The following is a 13,184-nucleotide window of genomic DNA, read 5'->3' as shown; positions in this document are numbered from 1 at the left end:
TCCCACACTAAAGCAACTTTTCAGAACCTGCAGCTTTGAGTGCAAATAAAGGAATGGCTGTGGTGGCAGCTCAAAGGGAAATGTGAGCAGTGTGGTGCACGGACACTGGAGACTCCCCAGCCCTGCCATCTGTCTGGGGCTGTGGTGGCTGCTGCAGGCTGATCCTGTCAGCCACTGCCAAAACATGAGCAGAAAAAACTGAAAGCTCCTCATACAGCAATCTTTTTTCTATGTTTTTAAACTTAAATGGGGAGTGCCTGCACCAGCCTTTTCACAAAGTGGTGAAGCCATACTGCTCTCTCCCCTCTGTACTCACAGTACTAAATAGGTGCATGGACCTAAAATGGCTCTAGGCTGGAGCACCAGGGATACCCACAGCCAGATGTCTCTGTTTTGCTGTAAAGTATTTCTTTCCCACAGGAGTATGGAGAGTATCATTAGCCCTGGTGTCAGGGACCAACTAAAATTGAGCTGGAGGGACACTGCAGGGCAGCAGTCAGGTCTCCTGGAGAAGGAAGCTCTGGGGTGGATTTTGTCTAGGGTCTTGACAGGCAGATTTGAGAACTTCTTGTTCCTCAGCTCCCACCCAGCACCTTGGGAAAATCCTGAGGCCCTGGGGGGTATTGCCTGGTGCCTGCTGTCCTATCCCCGGCTATGAGAGCCCCTGATCATGCATTCCCTTCAGACATTTAACCAAGGACCATTCTACACCAGCTGCCTGTCTCTCCTCCCACAGCAAGCCGGGTCCACAGCCCCAGTGCCTCAGCAGCAAACTCACTTGAGCCCAAGGGGGTAAATATTGGGTAAATATTGCTGTCATATGGCTGTACTCTTTGAAGGTGAGAAAATCCTCTTTTCCCCTGGCCATGTCTTCACTGGGTTGTCTGTATGTAGCAGATACATCCTTTCCATGACCTTGCTTTACCACCCTGAGCCCTTGCACTGCCTGTCCTGCCACCTTGCAGCCTCTCTGCACCACTTTCCGCCAGAGTTTAGCACTTTCGAGTGCAGATGACCTTTAACTTCTGTGTTCCTATCTTAACACTCTTGCTGGCTTACCACATTTTCTTTGTTATCCTCCTCACGTGAACTACAAAGGCTGTGTCTTGGCTTGGTAGAAAATTCAGGTTTGACTGTGTAGCCCCTGTGTAACTCAGGGCTTGGTGTTTGCTACTCACAGACTGAAAAAGTGTTGGGAAGGATACAAGTCCTTACAGCCTGGCTCATAGCTGATAAGAAGGATATTGGAAATGTGTACCTCTCCTCCTCCCTCCACAAGATATCTTCCTCTGAGCTTTCAAGGGAAGTTCAGCACACCTGCATCTTGCAGCACCCACATCTGTGAACATACTGGTGGTTATTTGTCTCTACTGTCCTTCAGCTCAGCAGGGCTCTGTCTGTCCATGGCCCTCTTGGATTGCCTGTAGGAGAACCAGTAGGGCTCAAAGTGGGAAGAAGAAAATCTGTCTGTGGGCTTTCCCTGTCCCCCAACATAGGCATCTCCTATTAGTTTTCATCATTGTAATTATCTCCATTTCAGCCAATATCATAATTATATTCTCTTCAGTTCTAAATCCCATCCCTGTGTGTTTTACCTCCCACACACGCTCACACGTGCCAGTCAAAACCAGCCCCTTTCCTAAACTCATCTCTACTCCATTCCTTTCACTGCTTTTGACAAATGACATCCTCTTCTTCCTTTCAAAAATTCCCTTTCTCTGCTGAGAAAAGCTCAGGTTTCAGCTGTGTGTCAGGAAAACCAACCACCACAGAAGCAGCTGCACATAAACCTTCCTGAAAGCCAGGTAGGGCCAGGGACTCACACCTGTATATCACTTCCCAAAACACAGCAGAGATACCCTTGGAAATGTTGCATCAGACTCCATAATTTTACTGTTTTCTCCAAAGCACCGACACCACCACAATTTTTTCCTCTCTCTCTCCTTATTACCAAGCTGTTATCCATGTGCCTTGGTGTGCCCAAAGCACAGCAGCCAGCCCAGCCATCCTCCAGCCATATCAGTCACCAGGACTGCTCGCTTCTCTTTCAGCTTCTGTTCTCTTGAATTTAAGCTCTTTTTCTCACTTATTAGCTCATCTGCATCTTCTTGCTTGCTCCAGTTTTCTGCAACTCATGGAGCATTTCCCTACTGCCTCTCCCAGCTTCGTGCTTCTCTTTGCCTGACTGTGCAGAATTCTGCCTGGTAAAAGTACACAGCTGGGAGATTTCCCAATTAAATTATTCATTTTGAATGAACTGAAATATTTTTGCAAGATCATAATTTGTGCAGCAGAAAATAAGAAAAAATACAAGATTTTTTCAATTTTAGAATATGTACAAATGTTTTAAAATGAAGAAAAGTTTTATTCTTTTATTGGTTTAATGTCAAACTATTGTTTTATTTTTTATATGTATTAAGTTTATCAACCAAACTATTGCAAAAAAGCATATGCTAGAAGAGGAGGCATCTTTAATTTGTTAATGTTTTGTTCCTAAGAAATAATGAAATCTGACCTTATTGATTTTTAAACAAATATAAATAAACCTAAATAGGATAAAGCTACATTATGTCATATGATGTGTCTGTAACACCAGGATATACTATTGACAGATTATTAATCATATAAGTAGTATCTATAGAACACAATAAAATAAAGCTCTGTTGCAACAATTTTCAAAAATTAGTTCTGAAAAAAATATAAACAGAATAAGAGGAGCTGGTCTCTCTTGTGCAATAAGACCAGCTGGGTACTTGGAGGCAGGATGATGCCCTGGTCACTGTTAATATTTTGAACACCTCATCACAGGACAGTTTTTTTTATGACTGTGCTACCAACTAGTACCAGGTCTTTCATTGCATTACTGCTTTTTTCCTCCAGCCTGTTTTCTCACTTTTCTTTTTCTTTCCCCCTGCAGTATTTAGCTTTTCTTCTCTTTGAGACTCTTTCACTACTCACTTATGCAACAACAATCAGTGACCTGTAAAGGTACTTTGGGCCGGAACTGCAACCAAAGAACATGCTAATAACTTCAGTAAAAATTGCGTTTTGGATCTGCCACATACTCGTTTGGGATCTCTTGGGTGAACCTCTGGTATTCTCTGTGCTCTTAAATGTCAGGAAAATTGTGCCTGTTGAGATTAATGCATAAAAAGTGTATCATTTGTCTGACTTATAAAGCTCCACAATGGACAATTTCAGTGTTCCACTAAGCATAAGTAATTTAAAGCAATTAAATAAAATACAAAATATCAAAACTGTCTTTGTTTCAATATTTGTCCTTTTGCATCCTCAAGTAAACAAAATAAACTTGAAAAAAAAACCCAAGGTAGCAAAGAAACTGAAATACCCCACTAAATAAGAACTGATTAAAAAATTATGGCTAAGTGGTATCAGTAGCTTTGAGTTCTTCTTTTGCTCAAAATACTAATGAGTTTTTAATGGGTAGGGATATAAACAGACTGCAGGATACAAGTTGTTACTAGCTGAAGAAAATGAAAAACTAAAATAATGATAACTAAAACTGGAAATTATATATGAGCTTCTGTAAAAAAGCTGCAAATTTATTAGGGTGTCTCCTGTGATGGAGACATGTGAACTTTAACATTTTTCCCGTAAATCAGGTGGGGCTGTGAAGAAGTGGGGTTTATCAAACACGTTAAAAAGACCCATTACCGTGTTAAAGAAGAGAGGCATTTGATCTTTGTTTCGAAGAAGGTGCCTGATACCCCCCTCACTCTTTTCCTGTTTACCACAGATACAAAATCTTCTATTTGTCCCCAAGCCAATCCTGTGTCTGACAGCTGCCCATTCGACAGCCACATAACACAAATTCTCAGCCCTCTGCACAAGCCAAGAGAAGGTGAAGTAAACCTGGAAAACCCTGATCCCAAGCAGCAGGGCACAAGGAGAAGGGGGCCAGGGCCATCTGAGAGAGTAGAGGCTTCCTGCTGTCAGAGGTAAAGTTCATCCATATTCACTGTGCTATTACTGGGCTGACTGTGGCAACAAGGGGACCTGCAGCAGCCACCTCTCCCTTGATACCTTCCGTAAAACTGCTTTTCCAGTTGGACTGTTCTGCTGAGTGATGTGGAGAGGGGAGAAAATGGGAAATGCTGTGGCCTGGTTGGGAGCTGTTGAAGGCATTAATGGTATAAAGGTGGCCTGAAGTAGAACATCTCTGGTCTCTGTTTAGCCCAGGAAAAACACTTGAATTTTTCTGGAAGTAGATGCTTTTTAGCTATAAATCTAGATTTATGTATCTCTACATATCTATCTACACGTTTATAGATCTATATATTTATAACACGGTATTCACTGTTGTTCAATGAATACCGTTTTATAAATATATTCATTTCTTAGTTTTGGTAGTTGAATCTATGCACTGCTTTTAAGAGGTCCTTGACAGACAATAAAGAAGCGAGAACCAGTGCTGCATCACTTAGTCATGGTGTATCAGTTTCACACATCAAAAGCATTAGCAGGAAACATTTTCTACCTTTATCTGTTGCTGCAAGAAGAGTCACATTATCTAGTCACTCACCAACTAAATATTTGAAGATTTACGCCTTATACAAAGTTAAAATTAATAATGCAGATGTCCTAGCTACAGCTAAGTGCTCAGTGTAGTAGAGAACTACACTGTCGATGTGGATTGCAGCGCAGCTTTTCTCTCATTATTTGTTATTTCTGGACAAGGAATTCTTGTGGGGTTGAATGCTGTACTTGTAATAGTTTTCTCTGCATTGTGCTTACCAATTGAAACAGTTCTGGTGCTCCAAGGAAAGCTGAGGCAGGTCAGTGGGGCACGAGCAGCATCCTTACCTGGAGCAGAGGATGGACACTGGCACTCCTCTGGGCTGCACATACAGATCATTCTGTTCTCCCCACAGATGGCACGGCCAGCCAAGAAGGGGTGAACTGTGATTCCTTCCTATCAATACAAAAAGTTCTCACTGTTCTCTCTCTATTTGTATCTCCAGGCAGCAATCTTTAATTCAGGAGAGCACATCATCTACTTCTATAGAATTATCACTTCCATTCATGTTATTACTTCATCTTAACAGCAATGATTATTACAAATTATTCTTCCTTCCTGGAAACTCTGTGTCTTTGAAGCTCTTTCAAAATGTGGTCAACCTGTAAGCAGGTGCACCAGAGGTGCAGCAGAGCCTAAGCTTTCAAATGTCTTAGCGAAAATGAATGCCTTAGTGAAAAATAAAACTATTTTGAAAGAATCATCACTTAAAATGTGAACAGTCAAGTCTGGAAACCTGATCTGCTTTTATAAGGGTCATGAACTGACATCTGAAACAATGAAAAAGTTGGCTGAAGCACTGAGTCAGTCTTGGAGAGCATGTCAGATTATTTTACTATTTTGAGGCTACCTTTGTTGCCATTCTTCAGAAATGAGAGAGAAGGAGCCACTCCTGCTAATGTTTTGGTTTTCTCTGTGCTAGAAAACTGAAGATGGACAGAACAGGCAGGAGCACTAAGCTGCTGTGTTGTGGCAAAAGGCACAGCCAAGCTGCTCCCCAGCTGCCCTGGAGGCTGGTGGCAGCTCAGAGCTTGGCACTGCAAGTGTTGCCGTGCAGCCCTGTGAAGTCCTTGTTGCTGCAGAGCTTTTTGTATGCAATCCGGGACCCACCCATGGAAAAGTAGCTTGCATGTCTCTGCACTCTGTGCCAGTACCTAGCCCTGATAAGCTCTGCTAAAAAAAAGGTTATGCTGCTTGGTGACAGCTACATCAACAAAACACTCTTATGGGGATTTTTATGCTACAGGCAAAAAGTTTCTGCACCCCAGGGAAAACAATAAAATTGAGATCCTTAGATCAGATGCAGGATTTGTATTTTTTTAATCATTGTGACTATTCAGAGATCTGAATTTTTCCCTATCATTGTAATGATGAGGGACTGGTCCACTGGCACTAAAGCAGTTTCAGGAAAAACAGAGAGCATCCCAGAGCTCACACTCACACATGTGTAGGAACAATCAGCAGGCTGCAGGGCAGCCCTTTGGGTGGTAAAGCTGTTCTTAACCAGCCAGTGAGACCAAACCTGCATTTTGCCGTCACCCTCTGCCTGGAGGCTGATCCACAGGCTCAACACAGCCCACACAGAAGTAGAACCCACTGTGGGAGTGCTGTGCCAGGACAGCCAGACATTTCTAATCCTTTCTCTTTCCTGCACAGGTATCTGAGATGAATCCCACCAGCCAATTCGTTGGCACAACAGAATATGACTATGGATATGATGAAAACACTGCTCCGTGTAGCGAAGGAAACAACTTTCGCAGGTTTAAATCCCTCTTTCTGCCAATTCTTTACTGCCTTGTGTTTGTCTTCTGCCTCCTGGGAAACACCTTGGTCCTTTGGGTTCTCCTGACCAGGAAAAGGCTGACAACAATGACTGACATCTGCCTGCTGAACCTTGCAGCCTCTGATCTCCTCTTCGTTTTGCCCCTCCCTTTCCAAGCCCACTATGCTTCAGACCAGTGGGTTTTTGGCAATGCCATGTGTAAGATAATGGCTGGCATTTACTACATAGGTTTTTACAGCAGCATTTTCTTTATAACCCTCATGAGCATAGACAGGTACATAGCAATTGTCCATGCTGTCTATGCCATGAGGATACGGACAGCCACTTGTGGCATAATTATCAGCTTGATCCTGTGGCTGCTGGCTGGCTTGGCTTCTGTACCCAACATCATGTTCAGCCAGGAGCTGGAGATTGAGCAGGCATTGCAGTGTGTCCCCATGTACCCCCCAGGTGACAATACCTGGAAGGTTGGTTCTCAGTTTGCAGTCAATATCTTGGGCCTCTTGATTCCCTTTAGCATCCTTGTTTGCTGCTACACTCAGATACTAAAAAACCTGCAAAAATGCAAAAACCGGAACAAGGTCAAGGCAATCAAGATGATCTTCATCATCGTCATTGTCTTCTTCCTCTTCTGGACTCCTTTCAACATCGCGCTGTTCCTGGACTCTCTGCAGAGCCTGCACATCATCAATGACTGCAAGGCCAGCTCCCAGATAGCGCTGGCCCTGCAGCTGACAGAAACCATCTCCTTCATCCACTGCTGCCTGAACCCCATCATCTACGCCTTCGCTGGAGTGACATTCAAGGCCCATCTCAAAGGACTCCTTCAGTCCTGTGGTCGCGTCCTCTCCAGCCCTCCCGGAGGTGCCGGGGCTGGACAGTCATTTTCGGCACCCTCCCAGCTCTCTGGCTGGTCTGACAGTGCAGGGGTTCTGTGAGCACACCTGAGCCGCCTTCTGCTGGTGAAGGGGCTGGCCAAAGGTCTGCTGTGGTCCTTGAGGTCGCACCATGTGTGCAGCATCCCCTGGGACATGCAATATGCCTGTGCCTCCTGTTGGGATAGGCTGTGACCTGCCACATAAGAATTTGTGACATCGATTTCCCAAGAGAACCAGTGTGTTTGTAAAACGGTGGCCATATACTGACACAGAATAATTTTTAAGTTTTAGAGCTCCTTTAATACAAGCAGGCTGCTTCCTCTAGTATCTCTTTTCTCCTCTGACAAAAGCGTCCCTTCTGCCTCACCCCAATTATATTGTGCCTTGTGGAAGCTGAATCCCTACAACCCTGGGACAAGTGTGTGACACTCCTCTGGAAAGTGGGAAGTGGACAGGCATGGCATGACCTGATATGGCAAACAGAGAATCACCTCAGACACTGTCACAGTTTCCCCTTTGCCTCAGATCCCAGAAAAAAAGCCCCCTCAGCACAGGACCCTGCTTGTTGTGGGATGGTCCCAGGGACACAGCCCTGGAATCCTTGGAAGTGCTGTCACCCAGAGCAGCCTTTGGTAGTGATGCCTCCAAAAATAACAAAACAATAGCTCCAGGCGTCCCCTATACTGATCACTCGTGGAGGATCCTACACTTGAAAATGTTTTCCTCAGAGCAGGTGGGGGCTCTGCGTCACCCCTGGAGCTGTGGGAGCTCTGACTCTGAGCCTCCAGCTCTCGCTGCTAAATGTAACCATCATGAAACTGCCTGTAGCAAAGCAGGCTCCTTCTCTTTTCCCAAATGTCTCCGTTTCCTGCCATTTTATAAATGCTTTCTTCAAATAAACATTAGCTACACCTTTCTTGTCTTGGTTCTTGATATTCTGCCTGATGACTCACAAGCCTTGATTAGGATAAGGAAACTTTGTGCATTTTTGAGTGGGTATCACATAAATGCATCTGATTGAATTGAGAGGCACCCTGAAGCTCTTCAAGAAAATAAATCTTATCTCCACTTTTCTGCTGAGGAAGGTTCGTTCTCCAAATCCCAGTAAAAAATCACAGGGAAAAAATAACATTTATGTTATGGTTGTATTACTGTAAACATACATTTTTAAAAGTTAATCAAGAGAACACCTGAAATCAGGGAAAACAGCGTGGATATTGTCAAAGATTTTATTTTTTAAGGTAATAAAAATTTTAAATATTTTCCTAACTTTATCTTTCCTTCTGAAAATATAATTTCATGTTTTTATCCTTCCTAAAAATTAAAAAAAAAGAGAAAAAATTAACCTTGGTGCCACAATTTTCTTGCTATTGACTATATGGTATAGAAAATACTTCTTTCTTTTATTATAGATAGCATGAGTAGCATTTCTAGGTTTTATTCCCCAATGGAGAAGAAATGTCCTGCAACTCAATTATGATATTGTTTTACTTCACAGAAAACTTCTATTTAGAAATAAAGCTCTCTGTTAGTGCATTTCTGTGGTTTTTTTTGGACTGCATACTGTCTTTAATGATTGAAAAGAAACATGGGTCAGCATCTCAGGTATCTTCTCTCTGTGGCCAGATTTTGGAGTTTGGATGAAAGTATTTAGTTTAAAATATTCAGTGACATTTAGCATCATTTTTCCTGTTGATATTTCAGATCAGGATGGGACAAGACAGAGAACTTATATTGCTTTAACTGATATTTTGAGAAGAAGGGATAATGGAAATGTTGTCTGACCAGCCCTCACTCACTGTCACTTTGCCAATGAGCAGTAAGATTCTCTCCAGGTTACAAGACAAAGGTCAAATTCTGGTTTCTATTTTTTCTGGTACAGCTTCTACTGAAATAATGCTCTGTGTGCAGTAGCAGAACTTAGTCCAAATGATATGTGAAGCCTTAATCAAAAAGTAAAAAAAGTACTTTGCTGGGCTCCCTGAAGAGTTCTTTGCCCCATCTTCCACTGCTGTATTTAAAATACTGGTGTTTAAGAATGCAGGAGTGTAGATCCAAGCCTCACATCCTCTGTCCAAGCACAGCCAGCCTCAACAGAGCCAGACTGCAAATTCTGAGGACACTTTTCCCTTCAGCAGACTCCTCCTTTGGATAATGTGGCTGTGAAAAGGAATGATACATGTAGATATTTTGCCCCTTTTGTTGTAAGAACTACCAGAACAGAGACACAAACACACCCACCATCACCCCAAAGCACTTGTACACAGCAAAGCACCCAGAAGCATTGTGCTTCTTCTCTAAACATGAAATTTTATTTACAATGGTTTGGACCACAAGACTTATGTGATGGAAAGAATCTATGGAGACACTAAACAATGTTCAAAATTTTTGCATATGTATGCACTGAAAGAGTTTTGGAAAACAGAACTACATTCACAGGATAATAAGAGTAATGAGCTGGTAATGCCATTTCTTCAATTATACTTTTCTTTTTTTTAAGGCAGAAACTTGTCAACAACAATCTACTTTTCTCTGTAGGTGTAATAATTTTGGAATAAAGCAGGTAGCAGTTGCACTATTTCCTCAGTTTCAAGGTTCTGACACACAGTAAAATTGGTAAAAGGAATTTTGCAATCAACTCATAACCAGATCAGCTAGTTTTCATGTGATCAGATGCTGTCAGCTGCAAATACCACTGCAAAAGCACCAAGTAATAGTCAGGTTTAATGCTACCTAGATTTCCTGGGGCTTGGTGTGATACTGTGAATATATATGCCAAAATAGATAGCTCAATCTTGTTCCACTAAATTAGTGGAAATTTGATCACTGTTCAGAAGAGGATGGAATAAGGAAATTATTGCTGTTTGTAGAACAGATCTAATGAGATGTTGCACATCCAAAGCAATTACGGTTTCTCCAGAGACCAAGCTGCATTGAAACAGTTGATGTCAGGTTTCCAGTTAAACTACTGAATATCACTTTTCACATTTAGTAACTTCCCTGCCTGGTTCTGAACTGTTTGTGTCCTGAAGGGCTTGAGCTTTCTGACTCTTGATTTTCATCTAACACGTTTCACTGGCTTTTCTGTCTCATGTTTCTCTGTCCTTTTGTAGCATGATGCCTGTGGCACTGTAACCTTGTCCAGGTCCGACCTTGCTCTACTCCAAGGCCTCTTGGCCAAATGTGCACATCCTCAAAAACACCTCCCAAACCTTTAAAGTAAGTGAAGTATACTAATGCTGTGCAAAGCACTGCAAAGGTGCACTGACAGTTAGAAAAGCAAAATAATAATGTATAATGCGGTGCTGTTTGTGATTCCTCCTGGCTTTTCTCCAGCCATGACTGCCAAGTTCAGAGCTTTCACAGTGTTCCTCAGGTCTGTTGACTTACCATGGGATAGCCCAAACTTAAGATGGTATGAGACTGAATTTCAGATGTCCTCCATTTTGCCCACCCTGTACTATGAGAAATCTGCCACATATTTTAGATCCACCACTGAATTCAGTGTGACAGGATACAGCACTCAGTGGAAAATTCCATAATATTTCCTAGGGCTTGACATTAGAGTTAAAAAGATCCAGGAAAGAAGTATGTATTACCTCCTTTTCTTATTTAAGTTCCAGTTATAAAGAAGGATAGCCGGAATAGCCAAAATCAATGACATTGTTCATTTGTGGCCTCACACTTCAACTATTTGTAGTCCTTACACTAAAACCTTGGCTACAGAAACACACCTCACACCACCTTCTGCCTTGTGCGGGTTTTGCTCTTCTCATTAGAAATATGTTGTACCAAAATACATTATCCAGTGCAAGCCCCAAACACATTAATAAATTAACCCAGAAGTGAGATACAAAACTTTCTGTGGTTTGCAGTTTCTGCTGAAATGACCTCATAATGCCACTAAGTTTTGAAGCATGCCTAGCTATAACTTTCTTTAAGAACCCAAAAATCTCAGAGGTGTGCTCACCACTCTGGTGGCCCTTAGATGACTCCTGTGCCCAGCTGTTTGCTCTGTCAGCAGCTCCTTTCCTTCTCTTGGCCTGAAGAAGATAACTGGGTGTCCTATCTCATCCATCCCAGTGCACTGCAGTGTCAGCTGGTCAGTCCATCTCTCCCCCTAGAGACTCAACCTGTTCTCCTCCTTCACACTGATTCTCAAGCTAGCTGACAAACTTTTCACTTGTCACAGTGTTCTGACACAGCTTCTCCAGGCTGTGGCTCATGTCCAGAGCCTTTGGCCCTAATTTTTTTAAGCTTCTTTCTCAGGTAGAGAAAATGTTACGTTATACCTCAGGAGAGACTCCCTGATTTCAAAAATTTAAAAAAAACCTACTACAGGCTGATAGGTAGCACGTGCAGTTTTCATGGGCATGAGCAGAGTACAGTCTTCATAGTGCCATAACAAATCTGTTCTGGGTGCACCACCATCTGGGCTTTAGATCTACCTTATATCTATTCATTTTCAGCAATGGAAGTAGACAGCATTATCAGGCTTACTTGCTAAAAAATCACCTTGGCCCCAAAGAACAAAGAACAAAAAACAAAAGCATTTTACTTGATGTTTTTTTCCAAAATGAATGGTTTCTCATCACCAAAAGCCTTGAAGTCTTCATTCAAGTTACCTGAAAGTTTTATCAATGCCCAGGTTGGCTGTCTACCCTGAACATGTTTCCTAAGGCTGCTTATATCATTAAAGAGAGCTCCATACACTAGGCAATTTATTCCAGCCTAAGGTGGAGTAACTTAAAACAGTTTGCCACCTTCTGCAAATACCTGCCTCTGTCCCTTGACTAGAGAGGGAACCCTTAGATTAGCTAGCCAACGACTAGCTAAGGGTGGGAGAGATGATTCCTGCAGCCTACACCTTCCAGTTTGAAGGAGCTGGGAAAGAATTCCCTACTAACAGACCTTGCAAAGGTCTGCTTTCTGCTCCTCCTTGTGCCCAACCGAAGTTGCCACATGCCTGTCCCTGTAAACTTGAAGACAGTCAGCAAAATGTCTGATGGCAGCTGCTGTGGGTGAAGGTGCTCGAGAGGAGTCCACAGCACAGGTCTTGTTAAGATGTTTATTGAATTCCTCTTTTAGCAAAAAAGATCTGCTTCATGCAATTTCATCATAAAAAGTGGCTGCAGCACACTGGAGCAACAGGAAAGCAACTGCCTCAGTATGCACCTTCCTTCATGCTGTTCTGCTTGGCCTGAAATTCTTGAACAGGTTTGACACAGGCACTGAAGCCAGCATTTCTCCTTCCATGGAAAGCCCAGAAAATGAGATTAACTGCAAGGTCTCATCTTTGCTATAGTTTTACTGGCATATAACTGAAGACCAGTCATTTTTATTTCGGTAAGCTGGTTGGTAATATTACCAGTACTTTTGCCTTTAGTGACTTGTCTCCAGCATCCCCTTCCCTCCACAGGAAAAGATACTTCTTCAAGAAAAAAAGAAAAATTATTTCAGTGCCTTTAAGTGTATCCCCACAGCCTGACTGCAGTGTGCACATAACATGACATTATTGTCACAAAAAGGTCATTTTCTCCTACATTCAGCAACTGAATAATATAAGTAATAAGGAGTAATACAAGCACATCATGGTTTGATTCCCCTGCTTTAGTTCTCTCAGTGGTAGTTTTGTGACAGCTTGTAGAAAGCTCCAAATGAAGTAAGACAGTTTTGTTGCAGAAGTTCTTCATGCTTTTTTGATTCTTCCCTTTGGTAAAGAGTACTTCCCTATTTCTAGAATTTCAATGGATTAGCATGCCGAAGTTTATGTACTCTTTTTTTACTGTTCATTCTAATTTTTTATGGAGATGGAGAACCTAATTTTAAATGGCAATCTTCTCCTGGCAATGTCTCTGACTTTGGGAGACTTTTCTCCCACTGCTTCCTCTGCTTCTATCTCCTAGGAAGTTATATGAATTAGTTAATGTTTATAAAGCCCATTAAAGCCATACAGGAAAGATACTATGAGTAAAATCATAGAAAA

General features: G+C 42.3%; 1 protein-coding gene across 1 annotated transcript; it reads left to right on the top strand.

Moving 5' to 3' along the window:
* Nucleotides 1-3,789: 3,789 nt before the first annotated feature.
* On the top strand, nucleotides 3,790-8,078 carry LOC135287877 (C-C chemokine receptor type 8-like). The gene is made up of 2 exons (XM_064401105.1): nucleotides 3,790-3,959; nucleotides 6,194-8,078. The coding sequence occupies exon 2, from the start codon at nucleotides 6,203-6,205 to the stop codon at nucleotides 7,256-7,258; it is 1,056 nt and encodes a 351-aa protein (XP_064257175.1). The 5' UTR covers nucleotides 3,790-3,959; nucleotides 6,194-6,202; the 3' UTR covers nucleotides 7,259-8,078.
* Nucleotides 8,079-13,184: the final 5,106 nt, after the last annotated feature.

Source organism: Passer domesticus, chromosome 1 (genome assembly GCF_036417665.1).
Source record: "Passer domesticus isolate bPasDom1 chromosome 1, bPasDom1.hap1, whole genome shotgun sequence".
NCBI classification, from domain to species: domain Eukaryota; kingdom Metazoa; phylum Chordata; class Aves; order Passeriformes; family Passeridae; genus Passer; species Passer domesticus.
This window is presented reverse-complemented; position numbering and strand designations above follow the sequence as displayed.